Genomic DNA, 24,023 nt, shown 5'->3' on the forward strand with positions numbered 1-24,023 from the left:
GCAGTGCATGCTGAAATGCAGAAAGGGTGTAGTAGTCAGTGGATTTCTTAGAGATGCTCTAATGCGGTCATACTTGCAAAAATCCTTAATGGTGTACATTGGTACATGAAAGATAATCTTCAATCAAGTCAAGTGGATCTCAGATGGTGGCCAGATGAAAATTATCTCAGTCCAAAATAGAAAAAGACTAGAACTTGTACAGCTTTACTGAGTCTACTTCTTTTAGAAAGGGCCTTCTTCTGAAGTGCATGACTAAATTTGCCAAACAGAGTTCAACTAAGGCTCAAGAGGAGTGCTGAAAATGAAGTTGGTTTCAATGGACAAGATCAGGAATCTGGCAATGTCAATGAGTCGAGAAGATAAGCCACCAAGTTCCAACTCACAGAACCAGCTTTGTTGGCAGTCTCTGGTGAGGTATAGAAATTCTGGCTGCAGTAGGCATTGGTCACTGACGCTTGGACAGCGCAAAGCAGTGCCTCAAGTGATCAATGCTGTAGGCAGATGAGACACTCAGATAGAGGTGTATGTCATCCACTTAATTGTGGATTCTGAACATCCTTGCCAGGCAGCAATACTCCAAGGGGCTCATGACAAATGTTGAAATTTACTTTGAGAGGTCAAGGGAAATGTTAGAGGAATAGGACTGGCTCAGATATGGAAGAAATGTTCATGACCAACTAGGCTCTCTTCTTTATATTGTAGTATGATGTCATTGATGCCTATTTAAGATGCAAGTGTGTCTGTGGAGTTGGATAGGCAGAGCTTATGTATTATCTTCGGGAAAGTCTCTTTTGTGTTTTCTTCTCTCCATGCTACTGGTATGTTCTGAAGTTTAAGGAGAATCATGATGTGTTACTGTTGACTGCAGGACAGACATAAGAATCAAGACAGCAAAGAAGAAATATGGCACATATTGTCTGGGAGCAAAACAATAATTGACCTCTTAACCCATAAGGCACTAGACCAGGGGTCTTCAAACTAGGGGTGGGGGGGGGGCAAGTGATTCCAGGGGGGCTACCAGGCTCTGACCAAAAGAAGTATTAAGCTAATAACAGGGGTTTGTTTTAAGCTTAAAACATGAGCAGCAGTAAATTGCTCTGTATTGGGCCATCACTAACATGTGTTATCATTTATCCAAGCTCGGAGTATGTGTCAAAAGAGAAGTGACTCCAGATACTCTTCAAAAAACCCCAAACTCACTTCTAATAATCACACTGTGGATACTTTTACACATTAGTAAGGCCTGCCTGACCACAATAGTGTGTTTGGCATCATATATGTGATTCCATTTTTACAACTGTAACATAACTTAACTGTAATGATTCAATGAGTGTGTACATATTTAAACACTGTGAATGTAATAGAATCATTGTGAAAAAGTCAGAACGGGAGGGTGGCAATTTTTTTTTTTTTCCCACTGGGGGTGACATTAAAATGTTTGCAGCCCACTGCAGTAGACTCTGAGAACATTGAGGGATAAGGGTGATAGGTGAAGAGTCAACCTATGGCTACCATTAGTTTGGGATCGAAGTCATATCTGTTGGCCTTGTGTTGACAATTTACCAGAAATAAGCATAGCAAAAGATGGATTTTAACAATAAGTCTTGGGGAAAACATTTGTATTTGTTTGGCTGAACCATATTCCCTGGGCCTTTATAAAAGTGGTTATTCTATAAATTGTTGATGCCATCTCAGAACCTGCCACAGATACTTTGCCAAGGGACCTAACATACGCATTTAAGACATGAGTCTGAACCTTAAGCATGTCTAGGCAGTTCAAAGACGGCTGAAGCACATAAAGTACTGCTTTAAGTACTTCTACGTGCCTCCATGATCAAGCCCCAGACATCTAAACTGGGAACATTTTTGAAAATATATAAACCTTAGCATAAATAGTGCTGTATCATCTTTGCACTTTTTCAAACACGAAGCTAGACGTTTTAGCATTATATCACAAAGGTGCATTATAGTTTGTAAACACTTACTTATGGTGCACTCCTTACTCTACCTACACATGCTTTTGTGAATGGGCACCACAATGTTTTTGCCTTGCTGCCATGGTTGTCACTTGGCCCCTCGAGATTTGGCTCCACTGCTTTTGATGAGTACCACGTGTAATCCACTTGCATGTGACATAATATTTTGGCTTTTGTTACACTCCACCTGTGGCAGCAGTATATCAAGAATGGAGTTTATCAACATTTGGGGCAATGCTATTTTCAGTCATTGTGGTTTTAGGTAATTATGTAGCAGTAAATTCAGTTCTGGAATGGTATTATTTCACCACTAGTACAACAATCTGTGCCACCACTAATAATTCTTATACACTTTTTTTGAATAGGTGAACCTTGCAATTGTAAAAGTATTTGTTTGGTCTTTATCAGTGCTGCTTTTGGAATGTGAGAATCCAAAATACTCATTCTTCCCTAGATAATCAGATAAACGTACGATCTCTTAGCAAGAAACACCATTTAAACTGAGAACACTCCCATCATTCCTTACAATATACAATCAATTAAGTTTGCCACTAAAACAGCATGTGCAATACTTACATGAGAATGCAGAAATAAGATGTGACAATCACCACAATAATGATAATGCAAGCTAGGAATGCGATCAGTGGAACGGACTCGTATACAAAATTGTCTGTTCGATCTAAAGGATGAAAAAAAGGAAATGTAAGTTGAAAATGTGATATTACAGTCATTAAATCTAGCAACTGTATTCAGTCTTAAGTTTTTCGAAATGTACATACTTCACAATTCACAGGATTCAAATATACAAAAGGTTTTAATCAATCTAGAAAACATTGTGAACATTTTCGATTTGCAGCACATTGCTCAGCAAAAGATTACACAGTTTCTCAATCTACCTGAACTTGCTTTGTCCTCAGTAACCCAAACGGATTTATGGCATTTTGACTCCTTTTCAATTTGCACATTCTTGACCAGACATAAGCAGGCTGGTGAAACACCAAAATGGCAGAATTCGATAATGACTATGTAAAAATGGAAGGATCAAAACAGAGATCCTATCATTCTGCCACAATTCAAAATGACCACGAGCAGGGATTCTCGGAAATCATGTCCCTTTAATCTTCAGAGGCAGGATTTACTTTGTCAATCCTTAAAAATCACTGCAAAGGAAAAGATGGGACAGCAGACCTCCATCAAAACATTTGAATGATGCTGTCATGAAGGTCCATATTGCTTAAGGGTTTCGGGACTGCAATAAGAAATATATTTGGCAGTATTTGAAATGCCTTCATGGGAGCATGCAGCAGTCCATGGGACCCCTGTCTGCATTATAAGATATCCACAACTGCTGTTCACAAAATGGAAGTTACAACTCCTGGACAACTGCTGCTTTGTGAGAGGATACCGATTGCTTTTGACAATTGGAAATCTTTCAATGGTTTGTAACAACAGGAGTGATGACAAACTGTTCCTGAATATCTGTCTTATTTCAGTTCAGTGCACCCTTTCATTTTGATTCCAAAGCCACGTTGAAAATGTGACTCAAAGCCATTTGAGACTCTCAATTTCACATTAGTACATTGCAGACTTTTTTTTTTCTATCACAAAGAATGACAATTTCTAAGGTTCAGTGTAGGTCATTACTGAGAACAACAACCACTGTGTACATAGAACTATACATCCTTTTTAGTTACCAAAAAAGAGAAGCACTCAGTATGAAATTCTGCTTTCAGAATTAAAACAAAGTAAATTAAAAAGTTGCAACTACAAATGTCACTTCCTAGGAAGAAGAAATTTCAGGAGTGGAGAAAGAAGTAAAAAGAAAAGAAGGAGGACGACAAGGAGGAAAAAGAGGCATAAGGGTAAATGGAGGCGGTAGAGAAGTAATTTTTGGGTAAGATAAAAGTCAAGGGTGAAACAAGAGCAAACGAATTAGCCATCCAAAATAAGACACACAAAACAAAGATGTAAACAGAGAAGAAGACAGAAGGATAAATAAAAAGGAGGCAAGGATCTTGGAGGCTGACACTCTTGCCAAACCCCATTTTAAAAACATCATAAATAAACCAGAACAAATTGTATTTGTGGATTGATAACAAATAAGAAAGGGTTGGGGACCCAGAAGAAGAAAGGTTTGAGACACCAGGTTGAGGTGTAGTGGTTCACAAAAAAATAAGCAGCAGTCTCGGTTAAGCCAGGATTTAGAAGAGAGCCCTTTCTGGGCTTAAGTGCAGACCAGACACAGAAAGGGCTGTGTCAGTGACCCTTCCGCAAAAAAAGAGGTAGAGTAGATATGAACGCTTGAAAGACAGAGCCCTAAGAGACATGGTCACAACCAGCAGGCTACATGATAAAAAAGGAAAACAGCAAGGTGGCATTCTAGGTGCACAGCAAATGGATGTGTCATTGCAGCATGGAAAGAGCTCCACGGCTGATAAAAGGAGGATGTTGATAGTTACGCAGATCAATAGTTTGGAAAACATACTAAATAATAAGTCGCTGAGGAAAGATAAGGGTGTCCTAAGGGGGCCCTCTTCCATGTACCAATTAAGCTAAGCTGCACAGGCAAGACATAAGCCTATTGATTTCCATACAGGCTTGCGACAGGCATAACCATATTGCTGGTCCCTTCGAGATTAGCCAAGGGAGGGGGTCAACGTGGCCTTGAGGTACAGGATTGTCGCGAAAGGCCCAAGAGCAGCAACTTAGAAGCAAAGATAATCTGTTACTAGCTCCAGGAGATAAAGGAACCAGACCTGGGTTGGCCAATCCGGTGTGATCATAATCAACTCAAGCTCACTCCCCACACAGACAAGAATCCTGTCAAGGAGGCAAAAAGAGAGTAAGCACAAGTGACAAGATCTGTCTTGGAATCTGTAACCCAGAGTTCCAGATCTAGACACCAGCTCACAAATGTTGTTAGTTTGCAATTGAGTTACAGTGCAAAAGGATCAAACCCAGAGGACCCCAGAAACTATTCGCCACCTGCAAATGTAGGGAATTCACTCTCTAAGAACCATATATACCAAAGGATTTTGCATTTCTTAACGGTCAGAATCACTATTTCGGGCTGCTAAGATATGAAAAACTGACTTTTCTAATGTACAAAGGCCTATGCGGAGTTGCAAAATGCTATTTCCACCCAGCAGAAATTGCATTTTGCAATTTCCAAAATAGGAAATCGCAAATCGAGATTTTCTATTTGCGATTTCCTAACCGCATGTACATAGCATTTCCTAATTGCGAAAAGGACTTTTAGGAAATGCTATTACCATCAACTTGGATCTGATGTCCTAGGTGCAAAAATAAACAAGGCACCCAAAAGACAACAATGTGCAACTTGTAGGTCATGAATGCATAGATTAGGTGGCAGAGGAAACATATTTGAATGAGAAAAAGTTGTAATTTACATAATGATCGAAAGGGTGCAAATGTAGTAGTTACAATGTTTTAATGTCACTCCTTTTCCTCTGCATGAGTGAACTAGTGTATCATCAGAGGAAGGCAGTAAAGTAACGCAATCGCAACATGTCTCAAAACCCCTGCCCTTAGAGCTACCAAATATGGAAATAATAAAGTAAAAACATTAATGAAGAGAATCATTGAAGCCCTCTGTATATGACCCAAGTAACATGGTCGTGTTAACTGGCAACAGCTGTCTGCTACCATGCACAAACCAGCGGGTCTGTGTCTGCTAACATCTTCTATAAGGTTTTACCCCCATGACAAGAAAAAACCACAAAGGCAAGGTCAGGATCCTTGAAGCTCCTGAGAGCACTAGAGTCTTCGAAATATGAAAACAAGCCATTGCCTGAGGGCTTCCCGCTCTTAAGAAGGGCGATCTTCCACTGGTGGCAGCAGTTGCAGTGACACCCATGCACAGAGGTCGGACAGGCCAGCGTAGCCTTCAAGATGCTGTGGTTTATATTTCTGCCCACTCCCTTCCTTGCACTAGGGCCCATAATAGACTGGTTGTACCCCTGCTCTTTATTGTTAATTTCAATTTGTTAGACATGAACACAGCCAGAGGTGTTGTTAATTATAAAGCAAAGCAGACCAAAACGCTGACCATAAAAATAAATTTAAAAAAATAAAAAATAAATAGTCCCTGCTCTTATTTCTTGCTCCTTATAACACCTCAGTGGCTTTTACCCCGCCCATTCCTGGAGCTATGAGGCAAAAAACAGAGGGGGAGACTGAAACCAAGGTCAATCAATCAGGAATTTGTAAAGCACACTACTCACCTGTGAGGGTCTCAAGGCGCTGAGGAAGGGGGTGGGGGAGGGGGGGGGGGGTGGTGGGGTGGTGCTGCTACTACGCGAACAGCCAAGTCTTAAGAAGTTTCCTGAAGGTAAGGAGGTCTTTGGTCTGGCGCAGGTGGATGGGAAGAGTGTTCTACCTTTTGGCGGCGAGGTGCGAGAATGATCTACTGCCAGTTGTAGTTCTGCGGACGTGTGGGATGGTTGCGAGGGAGGCGGAGCAGAGATGCCGGGTTGGGGTATTCTGGTGCGGTGTTGTGCTGTGCTTTGTGAGCGTAAGTGAGGAGTTTGAAGGTGATTCTCATGTTGACTGGGAGCCACTGCAGGTTTTTCAGGTGGTCTGTGTGTGATGTGGCAGTGGCGGGTGATGTCCAGGATGAGGCGTGCAGAGGCGTTCTGGATGCGTTGCAGCCTCTTCTGGAGTTTGGCTGTGGTTCCTGCGTAGAGGGCATTGCCGTAGTCCGGCTTGCTGCATATGAGGGCTTGGGTGACTGTTCTTTTGGTTTTGGTGGGTATACACTTGTAGATATTTCAGAGCATGTGGAGGGTGTTAAAGCAGGAGGAGGAGATGGCGTCGACTTGCTGCGTCATAGATAGTGAGGGGTCCAAGATGAATCCTAGGTTGTGTGCGTGGTCGGTGGGAGTCAGAGCGGTTCCCACAGTGGCAGGCCACCAGGAGTCATCCTATGCGGAGGGGGTGGGGCCGAAGATGAGGACTTCCGTCTTGTCACAATTGAGTTTGAGGCAGCTGCTCTTCATCCATTCAGGGATGCCTTCATTCCTTAGTAGAGGTTGGGCTTGGCGGAGTCCTTGGTGAGGGAGAGGATCAGCTGGGTGTCGTCGGCATATGAGATGATGTTGAGGCTGTGGGATCGGACGATGTTAGCGAGCAGACCATGTAGACATTGAAGAGAGTCGGGCTGAGGGACAAACCCTGGGGTGCGCCGCAGATGATTTTGGTGGCCTCCAAGCAGAATGGGGAGGAGGCAGACTCTCTCGGTTATGCCGGTGAGAAAGGAGGTGACCCATTCCAGGGCTCTGTCGCGGATTCCAGCATTGCTGAGGTGTGGGAGTAGGATGTGGTGGCAGATGGTGTCAAACGCAGCAGAGAGGTCCAGGAGGATGAGGGCTGCAGTTTCGCTGCTGTCCAGTATGGTTCTGATGTCACTGGTGGCAGCAATGAGGGTGGTTTTGGTGCTGTGGTTGCTGCAGAATCCGGATTGGGAAGGGTCCAGGGTGCCGTTCTCCTCGAGGAAGCAGGTTAGTTGGCTGTTGACAGCCTTCTCAATGACTTTTGCCAGGAAGGGGAGCACTGAGATAGGCCGGAAGTATTTGAGGTCCTTTGTGTCCACCTTGTTTTTTTTGAGGAGGTTGTTGATCTCAGCGTGTTTCCAGCTCTCCGGGAAGGTGGCGGACGTGAAGGAGCTGTTGATGATCTTCTGTAGTTGGGGTGCGATGATGGAGCTTGCTTTGTTGAGGATGTGGTGAGGGCAGGGGTCAGATGGAGAGCTGGAGTGGATGGTGTTCATGATTTCGATAGTGTTGTTGTTGTTGACGGGGGTCCAGGAGAGCAGGAGGTTGGTCAGAGGTGAATCTGTGGTGTTGGTGGTTGCGGGGGGTCTGGGTGCTGAAGCTGTTGTGGATGTCTGCAATCTTGCGGTGAAAGTAGGAGGCTAGGGAGTCGTAGAGGCCTTGGGATGGCGGGATGGCGTTGGAGAGTTCCTTCACGACGTTGAAGAGCTCTTTGTGGCTGTGTGCGTTGTTGATTCGGTCTTTGAAGGTGGTTCTCTTGGCGGCTCAGATGAGTTGGTGGTGTCTGCGGATGACATTTTTGAAGGCTGTGAGGTTGTCCACAGTCTGATCTTGGCACCACTTTCTTTCGAGTCTTCAGCAGCTTTGCTTAGATTCGTGGAGGTCGGCTTATACTGCAAGGGTCGAGAATCCCGATTCCGGAGAGACTGCAACGGAAAATAATTAAAGTGGCTCACAAAGGACATTGTGGTATCGTTGCCACAAAAAGAGCTCTTTGGTTTATGTATTTAGATGAGAGGGTTGAAAAATAACTCCAGGCCTGTCATCTATGCAACTGTCTTTCTACGAATGTTACTCAACATACACTGAACATGTCAGGACTCCCTAAGCATTCATTGAAGGGAACAGCCACCAACGGTTTCAGTCCACTCGATAATGAAACTCACCGAATGGTGATTTTGGACGAACACTCACTTCTTCTATAAGTCGAAGATCTTTCATCCATGACTTGTGAATGAGTCAGTGAGAGACCAGATGGCATCTTTGCAACATAGGGCATTCCTGCCATTTTAAGTTTGATAATGGCCTGCCTATTAACAGCTGATAATTCAAAGAATTAATGGAGCATTTGAATATAAAGCATCAAAAAAAGCACACCTTTGTGGCCATAGGCCAACTGACTTGTTGAGCGTTTTAAGAGTACACTTAAGAAAGCAGTACAGTATGCAACTCTTGCAAAGCTCAGTTTGAAAACTGTATTAAATTCTACCCTGCGAGCTTATCGTGCAACAACTCACTCGACCACATGCAAAAGTCCTGTGACTTTGATGTTCTTCAATGTAAACACTATTAGTACAAGGTACTTAGTTCACAAGGACAAAATTAAAGCCTATGTGCACAAGAGGCGACATGCCAGAAATATCACTTTTAAATGAGGCGATTTAGTGATAGCGCAACAGATGCAAATAAGGAAATCTGATCCTCCATATGATGCTGAACCTTCCCACATGGTGTCTACCAAGGGACGAATGGTGACTGCCCAGGGCCCTGGGAGGTCTGTTACCTGAGGCTCTTCTCACTTTAGGTCTTTGATTCCTCAGTCTTCAAAACAAGATAGTGAAGGAAAAGACTGAACCTGAGAACTCAGTGACAGCTCTTATCTCTTCACTGTCTTTAAAAATCTGTCACTGAAGATGACAGCTACCAGCTTTGAGTAACCAGATCAGGTCGACTAATCAAAGCGTCAAGAAGGTTGATTGAAGAGATGTAGTTGTACATGCCAAACCGTCTGGCTCCGAATTGACTCCGTAGAAGTGTGAAATAGTTGTTAGAGAGGAATGCAAAGAAAGTTTGGGTTAAAATGTTGAGTTCAATGTTACTTGGAGTAGAATCAAGATGTGTAATATTCAGCTCTGTGTGTGGCTATTGGTAGGTACCTAGGATGGGGAGGACTCTACAATGAGCGACCTAGAATCCACCATAATCCTAATGCTATGCCCATTAATTTGTACATTGCACAAAGGAGGGTCCACTTTCCAATTTCTATCTTCTACCATATTGCTATAGTTTCCCTGTTGTCAGACACTACTAATACATATTTATTATTATTCTCATCTGTGTTATTCTTCAGCTTTGACTATTTGATTCAAATGTCTCAAGTTACTCAGACCCAACCTACAAACACGTGTGATGCCCTTTTTTGACCAGGTTGCCTAAGCAGCTCCTGAACTTTCACCCTGCTGGACCTTGAACCATGTCACTGTTAGTCTTAGAATTATTCCTCATTTCTTTAAGTTCAGTCCCTGTACTGAATATTGACATCTCCCTCATATACATCTTTGAATGCTATATGCCCCTTGCCAAGCTCAGGGCAGTCTCCCGCTCAGAATCCTTCACAGACAACAGTCTCTTCTCTCCTAAACCTTTTTGATATTCATCTTCTTGATTAACTGATCTCTAATTACTTGGTACATAAGTTCACAATAATTACAGTTTTCCACCAGTGTTCATAATGCAAAAACCAAATTATCTGGAGGGGTCACCAGGAAGCGGGTTTCTTTGCAGAAATCTGTCTCTTCTTCGAGTACGACATTCTTTTGTGGATGGAACTTTTATCAAGAGCTTTTTTAATAAAGTAACACACTCGATCACTACACCAGTATCACACTCCTCACTTGCATGTATCCTCAGAAATTTTGACAGGTATTGTTTTCAACAAGTTTCTACTTTCAGAGCCAAGATTGTGGATGAGAAGCTTTTGTTTCTTTTTAGATGTAAACACATCCCCAACAATTGCATCTAAAGAGTCAGACTAGGTCACAAATGTATAATCTTGTCCAGGAGGCTCAATATTCAAACTTATCTAGCTAATTTAAATTTCTGAAGGACATTATTTGTCCTGGGAGGTGATAATAATATTATGACAACTTGATGATAAAAATGAAATCGTGGTGAAACCAACAAAGAAAGTTGGAGCTAACTAAGTATGATACAGAAAATATTCTGGTCTGATAAAATGATGTCAGTCTGAAAAAGGTTTACATAGTATACTAAGGTTACAAACCCTCCAAAGGAAAAGCAAGACATTTTTATACTGTTACACCAACACTATATATAAATTCACAACTTTCCGACTACAATGAGTACTCCTGGTAAGCTGTAACTAGAGCAGCTTCCCAGCAGACCACATTTACATAAATCCACTACACTTTGATATTTGTTAATATTATTTACATAGTTTAACTACTTGAATCCTCTACGTAGGGTAGAATTTTCCTTCTTGAAAAAAATCCTTTTTCATCCCACATCTACACTATTTTTGGTTAGTATACTGTCCCTTCTGCACATACTCTAATCAGATTTCCTTGGGACCAGGGTGGGAATAAATCAGTTGTTGTTTTCAAGTTGGGGTGCACCCTGTAATATGGATAAACCTTCAAACCTGGGAGTATTCACCACTTTTCACCTGTATCTCCTTTGTGAAATGCACACAACCTGCCCCTGTGAACTAATCTACTCTCACAAAACCTTCCCCATAGTGGCTGAATTTGAAGTGTGAAGTAAATGAATTTAAGATGACAGAATTCCACCATTCCTGATTTTGTGAATTAGGATTTGGCCCTCATATTACTTTATATGTCCTCTACACCTATGTGCACAAACATATTTGTGAATTGGGGGAAAGTTAAAAACAATCTGAAGGCTCAAGAATTATTCCCAAAAAACACAACTTGAAGAGAAACAAAGAAAATATTGCCATATTTAGAATTTCTATCAACGAGTCTGTAGAAGACAACCATCAAGGTAACATGTCATTCGTCATCATAGGAGACCAAATGTGCACACCTATAAGTGTGGGAAGCTTTCCTAAAAGAAAATACTGAGATGTATGTGTAAATGCACATAAGCACAGATGGGGTTAAAAGAGTTATAGAACTGAGAAGAGAAAGCCCTTAAATGGTTATTTCCCCCAATCAACAGACTTTTTTCAGTCTCGATCATACCTTCATCTTTAACTAGATTTTCCTCCCATAGCGGGTCCCAACATTCCACACGATGGGCTTCCAGCAAGCATTTTTTCATGTTTTGAGCTGATGTGTAGAAATGAAAACCTTAGAAAGAACACGTGAACATCTGTGAGCAGGTGAACATGTATGTCCTGCTACCAGGTTGCGGTCTTTCAGCAAAGATGCACTTCCACTGCGACAGACACAAGGAACATGTGCTGCAATATGTTCACTTCACTCACATGAAAATGTAAGCCAGGAACATGAGGAGCAGTGAGGCAGAGCAAGCAGAAGTACTCTTGAGAAAGAGCAGCATGCTTACCTCAACAAAACGAAGCAATAACACTCCTACTTGAAACTACTTACCATTACGAAATTCAATTTCAGAGCTGTAGTCACTCCAAATGCCTTCATAGCCTCCTTCAGGTTTTGCTCGAATTTTAGCAACATAGAAATCACCCTGGGTTAGCTGACTCCTACTTATTGCAAACCGTGATTCCACTTGGCCATAGTCAACAGTGTAATTCTAAAAAGTGGAGAAAAAAAAGACTGTCTATGAGATGTTTCAGTTCCTCATGAAGCAACTTACCTGTGGTAGTTTTATAGATACAGGTACTTATCAGCATGCCATAGTTTTCTTTCTTTGGGGCTCATTACGGGTTTCACTAGAATCTTGATTTGGGCACAGCAGTTTCATACAAGAAGTATAACCCATTATTCTATTAACCATTTAACATTTTTCTCACATCTGTTCAGTGAATTATTAATAGTATATGTCGTTCCAGAGATTCAGGATTTACTCCCAATTAAATTAACACACGGTATGCACATATTCAATTAGTGTAGATTTCATGCAAAGCAGTCAGGCTGCTTCTATGATTTTTACATAATAGCAAAAAGAGGGATCAAAAGACCAGAGCGAACCAAAGTCAAGACTTTTTTTCTGAATGATTGAGAAGTTTGGTTAAAATATCTTAGGGAGTTTAAAAAAAAAAAAAACAAGGAGGTGTTATTATGCTTAACCCTACAGTTACGTGGGGGTGAATATTCGATTGGAACATATTTTTTAAAAGCACTAATAACTCTGGTGCACCTAGATGAAGCTGCACAAAAATCTCTGTAGAAGCATATAGACTCCTCATTTGAGCCAATTAACCTTCTAAAGCTTGGAAGGGTGGAGGAGAGTTATAGGGGAGAGACTCTAAAGATGCACTTTCTATTAGATTATTTGCCCTCCACTACAGCAGAAGGCACTGGACAGAATTACAACAGACTTAAGGCTTTATTTGGAGTTTGGCAAATGGGACACTTCATCATACATGTGGCCGATGTCCCACCCGCCCTATCTGAAGTACATCATAGCCTATAGCACTTGTTTTATGACGGACATGAAAGCCATAATGTTTTGAGGGAATACTCTGTCACACAGTAATTTAGTCTCATAGCTTGAATAAACTATTTGTTCCAAATTTGCACCTTTGTGGAATGGGGTGAATCTGTTCAGTGGTTCATGATAAAGTGAAAACATTTAAAGTGGCAACATTTATCTTCATTTGGACCATCACATCCACAAACCAAAACTGAATTTATAACAGGTGCGTGAGATGCCTTTTTTCCAGAGTGCCATCTTACGGGGGCGTACTGTCTGTTGCCAAACCCGAAAGAATATAATTGGCAGAGAAGGCTTGAGATTTTGGTTTCATCATTATATGAGGTTCACAATCTGACTCTCCTGGATCAAAACATAAATTCCTCGAGCCATCGTGCAAGATCACACTTTAAGGAGTGAAATTCCATTTCCCATTAAAAGGCAAAATTACCTCCAGGCTGATTACAAAAATATATATATATATTCTATACTGGAATCAAGCCCACAAAAGAGTGATATTCCATTCACTATGTCCAAACTACATACTCACAGTACAAAGATGTTCACAATGAAAATGATGAAGAATGAGCTAGAGAAGGCCATTATGCAGAATTCTTTCAAATCAGTGATATAGCCCCAACACGGCTAGTGGCCATATAGCTAAAACAACATAACACTGGGCTTTAATGGAGCTAATTATCAAGGTTACTCCAAAAAGACTTCAGACTTTAAGTCAGAAAGCAGTAACAGGGCCAAAATCAAGTAACTGGTAGAGATTCAGTAAATAATGGTACTGGTTCTCCATTGTGAAGTATCACTTTGCCGAACTCTGAGGAGATAAACCAACGACCTTAGTCATGGATTTCTCGGTCAATTTTCCAACCATCTTTGCAGTACAACAGTGAGTATGGGCTAGTCTTACAAAAATGAATAATAAACTTTAACTCAATGAGCGTATGCAGAGGACGAGAAGCGAGGCAACCTCTCATGACAGTAAATTATTCATGTTTTAACTGTATAGATGCAGAATTCGAGAATTATGAGTGCTACGATCGCGTTACCTTCTAAGCCTGCTGTGAGCATCCGGGATAATCAGCATATGTGAAAAACAATTATGTTTGCAAAATTTTAATCTGGCTCAAGAGAAGAGCTAGTCTCAAAGCATTTTTGTGTGACACAGCAGGGGGGGTAAAAAATGAAAAAAGTACAGAGTACACAACATCTAGGTCAAACCGTACATACAGTCAACATACATACCAGCTGTTCGAGCAGTCCCCGTTTTCATACCTCAGGCAATAAAATGAAATCATCAATTGAAATCAGTGTGTGCTTTTAAATGAGTCCATTAATAAAATCAAAAATGTCAACTTCAATTTTTATACAGGAAAAACTTTCAGTAGTCTCACTTAACCTCCACACCATCATATAAGTAGGATATACACAACTATCTAATGACGCAGAACATGCATTCTTTTACTGTGCATCAACATTACTCTTAAAAACTCTGCTGTATCTTACTAATGTCAAGGCCGACTTTGTCCAGGGCGAGGAACTCTACATTCCTCAAGCCTCAACACCAAGTTCACCATTTCACTTAATTCAGAGTTTAATATAATGGGTTGCTCTTTTTCTGCACACTGCCAAATTTAGCAGATAGTCAAACACAGAGATAACTGTAGCTTGCGTTGGATAAAACCATTTCATACACTGATGACATAGGCATTGGAACTATAGATTTTTGGTTTGACCACTCAAAATATAGTAATTAGACCACATTGTAGTTCTTGGTAGAGAAACTTCAGATCTTTTCTACAACCACGAATTTAAATTATGCCATGAGTTAGTCAGGGTTCACATACACCTCATCTCATTCTCTTATACATAGTTTGTCACATTATTTCCAACTACTTTCATCCATCCATGGATCCCCCTCCGCGTGTTCTTCTGTTCCCTCAAGCTAAGTTCAAGTTAGGTTATTTCGTGATCATATAGCACACATCCTCTCATGGCTACATGAACAATGGAACTCCATAATAAAAGTATTTTACATCACTCTACGTAAACCACCAAAATCCACATACAGTCGTAAACCACCAAAATCCACATACAGTCCTTGCACCCAAACCCTAAACATGACTCTGCAACATCCTGATTTGCTGGAGTAGAGTCACATTCGAACTGTTAAGTTACACACACACAAACAGTTGAGAGCTATTGTGTGCCAAATATCAATTACAGGATTTCTATTGCCAAACACATCTTATGGGCTGGTGCAAGAGCCATTTCTCTGTCTCTGCCCCTAAACTGTGGAATCAAAAGAGTCTTAAATATTAGGGCTCCCTAATTAGATGTCTTCTCCCATGTCCCATTCAGGTAGGTTCTAAATTCGTACACGTACGTGGAGGACTACTAAACAGGCATTAGGGAATGTTTCAAACCAATGTACAATCCAACAAATGATAGCACCACATAATATGAAATAAAACAACGCAACTTTTTCTTTGGCACACATTCATAATTAGGTTTTTAGTTGCAAAATGATGGAAAAAGCATAGATCAAAATATGTTAGGACTGTTCACAGCAGAAGAATAATTTACCTCACGAGGATTCCATTTGTTGTAATAGAAAATCTCAAATTTCAGGTATATGGAGATAGCTTCATCCTCTCTGTATCTCTTATCCCAGAGCAGAATGGGGTCACCATTTTTACTATATTCAATTGTTAGTTTTCCAGGTGTTTTTGGCTTAACTATATTGGAAAAATACATTTAGTTGACAGGTGAACTTGAAAATAAATTAATTCAGCATCTCAAGATATGACAGCTTTCATAAACGCTCACCCTTTCTCTTAGATACTGAGGAATAAATATTATGGAGGCTTTTGTAAAAACGCTGTTTGAAGAAAGAAAAAAATAGGCAATTAAGGTAACCATATCACCTAGAATTTGAACACTGGTCCACCTTTCTCCCAAGGTGAGGAGCATAAAATAAACTAGTATGGGAGTCCATGATGAACCAATTAGGCCATTACTCTAACCCTTACAGCGTATGTTTAACATTCTAAAGCATTCTTTTGAACTACTTACTGTTTTGGCTATACACAAGTATTATTTACATGAGGCAATATTAAATCTTTCGACACATTTGCCTTACAAGCTCACTATTTATAAATCTAGTTGCTCAATACTTTCTCCATCCAGGTTCTGTAAAAAAAAAAAGAGCAGGGCAAGTGACAGAAGTAAAGACTGATGAATGTTGGGTCTTCTACAGATGTATGTACTTCTCTTCTACACCTGTACTCATTCCTCTGGGCTGAGACTGAAACCTATCCATAAAAACCCTCAACTGCACAGCAGTTTACATCTGCCTCAAAGCAACTCACTGTAGTCATCAAATTCAGGTGGCTTTGCAAAAAATGCAAATGAGAACCAATGACTGATTCTATCCTCCTGTACTCTAGTGTTATCCAATGCGTATCCAGAGTTGACAACCATTTTCCATTCCTCCACATTAAATACATATACAAAGTCGAAATGTAACTCATTCAAAAGTCAGTGGTTATTCTGAAATTGTGTGCGCTGTGGGACCTAAATCGCACACTCTTGTGTTACTTAAGGCCAGATGTAGGTAGGTAAAATTTTGCAACTTGCAATTTGCGATCATACCGACTCGCAAATTGCAACTCGCAAAAGTGCATGCAGAAAGGTGTCTCAGACACCTTCTGCGACTCGCTATGGGGTCGCAAAGACCCACCTTATGAATATTAATGAGGTGGGTCGCATTTTGCGACCCCATAGCGAGTCCCTGCACTCATAGGGATGGTGGCCTGCTGGAGACAGCAGACTTCCATGTCTGTGACTGTTTTTTTAATAAAGCAGTTTCTTTTTTTCTTTTTGCAACCCGTTTTCCTTAAAGGAAAACGAGTTGCAAAAAGAAAAACTTCCGAAACCATTCGTTTTTTTCAGAGCAGGCAGTGGTCCATAGGACCACTGCCTGCTCTGGAAAAAAAAAAATAATTTCCGTCATTCACAAAGGGGAAGGAGTCCTGATGTGGTCGCAAATAGGAAGGGAACACCCCTTCCTATTTGCGAGTCGCAGCCTCAAATTGCGAGTCGGTACCGACTCGCAATTTGAGGTTGTGCATCGTGTTAGGCCTTTTGCACGTCGCAAACTGCGTTTTTCGCAGTTTGCGACGTGCAAAAGGCTTTCTACATCTGGCCCTTACTCCTTTACTGTATGAACTACAGTCATGTTCCAGGTTGAAGAAGCCTTTCTGACCCAGGATGAATCCCTAATGAATTCTGTCAAGCTTCTGTTTTACCTGTAGCGTTTATTTTTATATTTGACTTGATATGATCACTTTCAAGCAGAGATGACAGAGGACTTCATGGGACAACTCCTTTGGATGAAATGAGTGATTCCTGCTCATTTCCATAATTTCCATGCTATTAAAAACTGTTAGCAATGTATACAAACATAAAAACACAACAGTGTACACTCCGGCGCGGTTGCACGCATGGGATCATGATAAGACAGACCTTTGCTGGAGAGGGTGTGGAGCTACAGGCACACTGGTACATTTGCTCTGGCACTGCCCCAAGTTACATCATTACTGGGAAAACATTATAGATGATATAGATGTAGCGTTCCAGGTCACGATCCCGAGGTTCCCATCGTACATCCTACTGGGGCTGCCCAATCCCCTTACTTTTCCTTTAAGATCTCTAAAAGGGAGGCAGATAGTCCTAGCACTCAATGCAGCGTTGCAACTGATCCTAGCTCTCTGGGGTACAGATAGGGTCCGACTCGCGTCTCATGGCTCCAGAAGCTCTGGTTTATTCTTGCAATGGAGAAACTTACGTTAGCCTCCCAGCAGCGGGTAGAAGAATTGGGCGCATTGTGGAAGCCATTTATTCGTCTTCTTGCTGCAGAATTTACTGACCTGACAGGCCCGACCTACCTGAGAGTCTTGAGGCTGATTTTAATCATTGGTTGGAGTGCCGGGGGGGGTTGCTAGAGGGGAAGTGCGATTGGATGATGTAGGGGTTAAGGAGGGGATGACATGGTCTCTCGGAGGGAAGCATTGTTGAAATGTTTTTTATTTTTTTTAATATGTTTTATATGTTTATGTGGTTCTCATCTGCGGGGCTGACATTCTGGAGGACTATTGGACATCGCCAGTGGGCACATGGCTCAGCAAGGAGAAGATTCTTTGAGGGGTCCATATGAGCATGGTTTTGGGACTCATGAGAGAGACCTTTGTATGAAGATACGATATTGCTATTGCGCGGATATATTTCATTTCTGCCCTGCGATGAGCGGTGTTTTGTATGTTTATATTTTTATAAAACAATAAACAGATTTGATCTTAAAAACACAACGGTGACAGCAAGAACATGCTAGCGGAAGTTGATTTACGATGGAATGACTTACCCGTTATAAAGGGAGAGATAGATTTATTTACTAATATTTTTCCAAAAGACTGTATCTGTATCAGATACACATCTCCTGCATTAAACTGATCGACCAGTATTGTGCAGATACACTTGTTCGGTACAATGAAGCCATCAATTTTCACATTTTCTGGAATACAAGTGTTATTTCTGGAAAAACAAGGAGACGATAATTATCATAACAATTACCTCATAAAATAAAAGCTGTCGGAGTGCAACATAATTTAAATTCTGCCTTTGGACTATATTATAGAGACACCCCAGACAAAATACAATGATAAAATAATTTAAAAAAATAGAAGTTCAAGCTTGTGATTTAAATTGTTATTAGCACATTATTGGATTCACAATAAACTGATGAAATGTGTATAGTGCTCTACATTGAAAATGAGTAATAATGCTCCTCGTTGTAAATGTGGATCACTTGTACATTAATCAGATGTGTTTTGCTGCCTTCCTATTTCCACATCTGTGCTAGTTTATCAGTCACCATTCACTACCTGTGTTACTCAACCTTTGGCAAACTGAGGTGGAGGCCAGAATTATTATTATTTTTTTAACTCATAGTTCAGTGACTATCCATATTTTCCACATCAGTTCATTAGCAAACATCCAGGAACATTGTCCATGACAGAGAAATATGTTTATTCTATGCGATAACTTTAAGGGGAATTGGTCTACAGCAAGGTATTAAACAGCATCTAGTGATCTACTCTAGTGGGTAGAGGTGGTTGTGGTGATCACCTTGGTATGACTCCGGAGGCATAAAAATATTTCTGTATTTATTTGATACTTTAAGATACCACGAGGTTTGCTAGGGTGTAGATTATGATCAGTAGATATAAACAAGAGAGAAAGGTGAGCAGGTACTCATTCTATGACTGAAGCAACAGTTATGAGGGATTTCTTTTTTCCTGCTTCACTCAATTCATAGTTTTGAACTGCAGAAATCAGACTGCCTCTGACTAGCAGCATCCAAACGAGACAGCCCAGTGAAATGCTTCACTTTCTTTAAACATTTAAGGCTAATATACTCCCTGGAAATGTAGTTTTGATTGGGCACTGTAAGAAAAAGCAAAGCTGCTTTATTGTTTTCACTGCTATTATTTTACAGGTATTCAAAATCGCCTGTCCCTAAATTCATCATGCAGTTGTGCTTTGAGTGTTTTAGGACGACACACCAGTTGATTTCCCAAATAAAATATTTCGGAAATAATGTGGGATGCCTATGATCTATATCTGTAGAAGCAGTGAAATAGCAAGGTCCTAAAAGAATATAAAATCTATTGTATTAATCACACAAAATCAAAATGGTCTCAAAATGTTTTTCCGCCCAACATCTGGTCTGGACGATAATCAAGAACACTTTAGAAGATATACTCATTAGGGTCTATATGCCGTCATACAGCAGTACTTAGGAACTGATTTCCGAAACACTTAGTCAATATTCAGAAAACTAATATTTTCCTTGCAGCTGAGCTGATATTGTTTATGTTGTGAAGTTGCTCGGATTCATACACTGATGTGTTTCATAACATTGTTTGTATGGTGAAAAGGCATTTGAATCAATGTCTTTGGGATTCTGGAAAGAGCAAACTTAGGTCACGGCTTGGCAGGATGGATACGATTTTTGTTTGATAAACCTACAGTGTGCATTAAATAGGAAGAGTGGTCTTCGACTCATGGGAGGTGCAAAGTGATACCAACCATAGTTCCTAACTCTGTTTGCCCTAGTAAAAAACATCACAATCTTTATACAGAAGGAACAGGGTGGTAGGGACTAGATATAGCTATTTAGAACTATATGGTATAGCTCCACCAGACCACATACCTCTATGTACAGGGGCTCTTGCAACGCCCATCCCATTAATGCTGGAGGAAACTGAAAGGGCTGCTACACTCAAAGGTGAGAAATATTTGGACAAATCTGGCTCCTTTACCCTACAAGCCATTAAAATAAAGTATTAACTCATTCAAATAAATAGAAAGAGTCTATTAAACAGAAAAATACTGTAATGCTCTAAATAATGTAGAATAATACATTGAGAGCACTGCTAGTTAATGAATTAGGTGGAATTGTAGTTGATACTACCATTGTCTACAGTGGAAAACTGTGGTAGGAATTAGTTTATATTTTGAATATTTCTGGTGCCACAATTTGCAAGACTGGCTGTAAGACAGAGCAAAGTATTTTAGGAGGGTCAACATTCAGGAATAAAGCAGCATAAATATCAAATTATAAAGGTATAACATATGTTCATGGAACCTTAATACATTAGAGTCCACAGGTGAAGGGTGACTGATCAAGACTGAACAGGAGGGATCACAATTGGACAGGGTAACAGCTCAGATAGCATATTTTAAAGTACTGTTGGATATCAGTAGTTGAGGAGGAGTTTATGGTAAAACAAGCATGTTCTTTTTAACTGTTGGAGCAACAAAGGGAAATCTTTGGTGCAGTCAAAAGCCAAACCATAGACAAGTAAAGTCAGTCTGTGGGTTTTCTTTGCTGCAGCGTGCAATTTCGAACTGCACTATCGTGCTTTTCCAAGACTGCAACAATGGCTTCCTCTGTACCCATATACCACTTAATTTAGGGACGCTGGTAATACTCATGATAAACTGTTTTATGGAAAGGACCATAGCTACTTTAAAACACTGATGTGAAAAGAAGAGTCTAGCGGCCTCATTATGAGGCTGCAGTGGTGGTTGGACTGCCACACTCCAAGCAGTTCAACGGCCACATTATGACCTGGGTGGGCAGACCCACCTAAAGACCGCCGTCCCCGCAAGGAACATCCCGATGTGATTCCGGCAGTCAGGTTTGTACTCAGCTGGGTGGCGCTGGACTCAGCGTCGCCTGGCTGATTACAACCCCCTTTTCACGGCGGGGACCCTGCAATAGAAAGGCTGGCAGAAATCCAGTGCCTGGGGCCACAGGGGGGCCTCTGCCCTTGCCCATGCCGAGGGCATATGTAGTGCAGGGGCCTCCCTGCCCAGCACTGTCGGAATACGCACTATCTGCTTTGTGCATTCCGAGGATACTGGTCGGCCTGCTCTGTGCTGTTGTATAGGACATAAGGGTGCCGAGTTCCATATCTTAGCACTGTTCCCAGGAACACGTGTAATATGCTTGGTGGGACCACCAAACTCATAATGAGGCCCCAAGTCTTTTGCAAAGTCATTAAATGACTTAAATATTGAATTTAGAAGGGAAGGGGTGGTTTCCTATCCTAAAATGTTTTACTTTCATAACATGAAGCTGACAGTCTTGTTGCTGCTTTAGCAGGGTGTAATTTAACAAAATGTGGTGTTGTGGATCGCCTCCGCTGTTTGCCCCGGAATGTGCCAGGGTATTATAATAAGGGACATCCAGGACCTGACAAGAGTGAATCTGTTTTTCGGATTTCTGTTATTACTATTTGAGGACATGATTTGCTGGTGTTATGGTCTTCGGGTTGCGAAATAACCACCAATACGTGATTAATTCAAATAGGAAAAAGCAATATTGAAAAGAATGAGTTGGGAAGTGTGTGTCATACACTTTGCATAAATTTAAATCAAAGGAACAGTGATACAGTAAACTTCACTTCACCAAACATTCCTTCTAAAACACTCCCAGAAAGTCACACTTCAAAAATTACTACAGTAACATTTTCTCCACTGCTCAGTGCACCTCAATGGGACTGTTTATTACTACACTATTAGGACGACTCTCAGCTGTCATTCATCTGCTGGTGGAAAACCCTGCTGGTGTTAAACAAATATTGCTAAGGATAAAAACTGACTACCTTCAGTAACAAATACTGTCGGCCAAGAAGAAGTTTGTGAAAATTGAAAAGAGAAGGATAATGCCACCTCTGTAAAAACTAGACATCTGTCATTCCCTGAGAGTTTGGATATACATATATCCTGAGCTAATCACATCACCCTTTCATTAATGAGGGTGAAGGATATTCAGCTTGGTGAGTGTCAGTGTTTAGTTCACAGAGTTTACAGGTTCTTTCGTAGTTTGGCTGGCATAAATTTAATCTAATAGAGTAATGGATCTAGATTACCTGGCACATTTGGTGGCGAAATCTCGGCTGCTTTTTAGATTCCCCATGGTTAATGAGATTTCATCAACAATGTGATTATTTTCACTGTAGCACGAGACACTTAAAATGGAGTGGACAAGGTTGAAATCAAAATAATAAACTGACTATATTAGCATGGAATGGTCTATCTATATTCTCTATGCATCTTTATTTTTCAATAGCGCCTTTTCATAACAACTGCTACATCTGCCCAGCACATGGAAGTAATTAATAATCCCTAAAGACTCAACTCTAAAGATGAGATCATTTAAATACTGGAGTACAGATCAATTTAACGTGCTTCATTCATTCATTCAATGTACATACTCTTTGGGAAATAGTCTATGCAGTGAAAAAAGTTGAGAAAAATTAAATAAAGAGAATAATAAAAGTACTATTGCTTTTGGATGTCTCAGTCAAGACAAAAAGAAATATGACTCCTGAAAAATAAGGCTGTTTGTTGTATAAAGATTGCAGATTGTCAGAGCTTCTTTGGCACACTTGGTCAAAGAACATTTGGTGCATACATTTTTATTTCATACCGCTTGCCGCCAGATTCTGTCACCCACATCTTACAAGATAGCCACAATGAGTAAGCAGGGGTAAAGTTTGCCTTTGTGAAATGAGTCAATTAAGAAAGCATTTATAATTAAGGAAGCAGTGCTACAGGTGTACACTTTTAATGTATTTTTTAATCCGTCCAGGATATCCTCCGGTATTTTTAAAATTACAAAGAGGGCGCAGACTTTTCTATTTGTAGCAACTGGAAATGAATATTCCCTGAATAGTCCTATCTTATTGCTACTTTAGATGTTTTGAGGTCAATTCACAAAAGGCACATAAACAAAACGACAAAATAGACATTTTAAATTTAAAATAGAAAACGTTGTTTCGGTGCCCTTTCAGTATTTAAATTAGTTTATTTATTTACATATTATGTTATTTTTGTCACTATTGACTCACTAGATATTCCTTCAGCGTATGACTTGAGTGTTCACGTGCGTCAGCAGGAGAACATGTCATACACTCCTAGAAACAGGGAGGGTCAGTTAAGATTTATCAGCTCTAGGTTTTAGATCAAGGCAATACTAGGTGGCTGCCCAAGGCTCCACCAGCAGAGGACAGAAGGATGCTTGTAGGAGCATCAAATAAACCCCAATGGCACAGGACATGGTGGTAACAATCGGTGTCTCCCCTTGGATGGCAATGATATTTACCTCAGCTCTTCACAGTGTTTGAAGAATAAAAATTATTACTTGTATTACTTAAAACGAGGGATCTTTAGGGACATTTAAAAGCATCAGGTGTCTAGGAGCACTCATTGTAGTCACTGTGTTCTGTACGTCAACAGTCTGGGTCTGCAAATAACAATACCCAAAGTTGTGCGTGAAACTTACTTCAATCCAACGATCTCTCGCTCATAGATCATGCGGTACTGAGTCGCACAGGTGGTTTCCAAATTCATCCCCTCCCAAGTACAATCCATCTTTTTGTCATAGTCATTGAAACATTGCAAATTTGTTATGTGGCCATCTGTTTTACCTAGAGGGGAACAACAAATAATGGAACAATCGTGCACAAGATTCCAGGTATAGCAATGGCAGTCACTTTGCATACTGTACAACAGTAAT

The 24,023-nt window shown here is 40.6% G+C and overlaps 1 protein-coding gene across 1 annotated transcript in view; it reads right to left on the minus strand.

Moving 5' to 3' along the window:
* Positions 1 to 24,023, minus strand: part of LOC138261177 (uncharacterized) — a 106,191-nt gene that overhangs the window by 33,605 nt on the left and 48,563 nt on the right. Inside the window, exons 3-7 of the mRNA XM_069209890.1 lie at positions 23,790 to 23,934; positions 18,297 to 18,466; positions 15,461 to 15,612; positions 11,860 to 12,019; positions 2,553 to 2,655 (exon numbers count right to left, since the gene is read on the minus strand). Of these exons, the coding sequence (XP_069065991.1) occupies positions 2,553 to 2,655; positions 11,860 to 12,019; positions 15,461 to 15,612; positions 18,297 to 18,466; positions 23,790 to 23,934 (730 nt within the window). The remainder of the gene's footprint in view (positions 1 to 2,552; positions 2,656 to 11,859; positions 12,020 to 15,460; positions 15,613 to 18,296; positions 18,467 to 23,789; positions 23,935 to 24,023) is intronic.

This window comes from Pleurodeles waltl, chromosome 10 (genome assembly GCF_031143425.1).
Source record: "Pleurodeles waltl isolate 20211129_DDA chromosome 10, aPleWal1.hap1.20221129, whole genome shotgun sequence".
NCBI classification, from domain to species: domain Eukaryota; kingdom Metazoa; phylum Chordata; class Amphibia; order Caudata; family Salamandridae; genus Pleurodeles; species Pleurodeles waltl.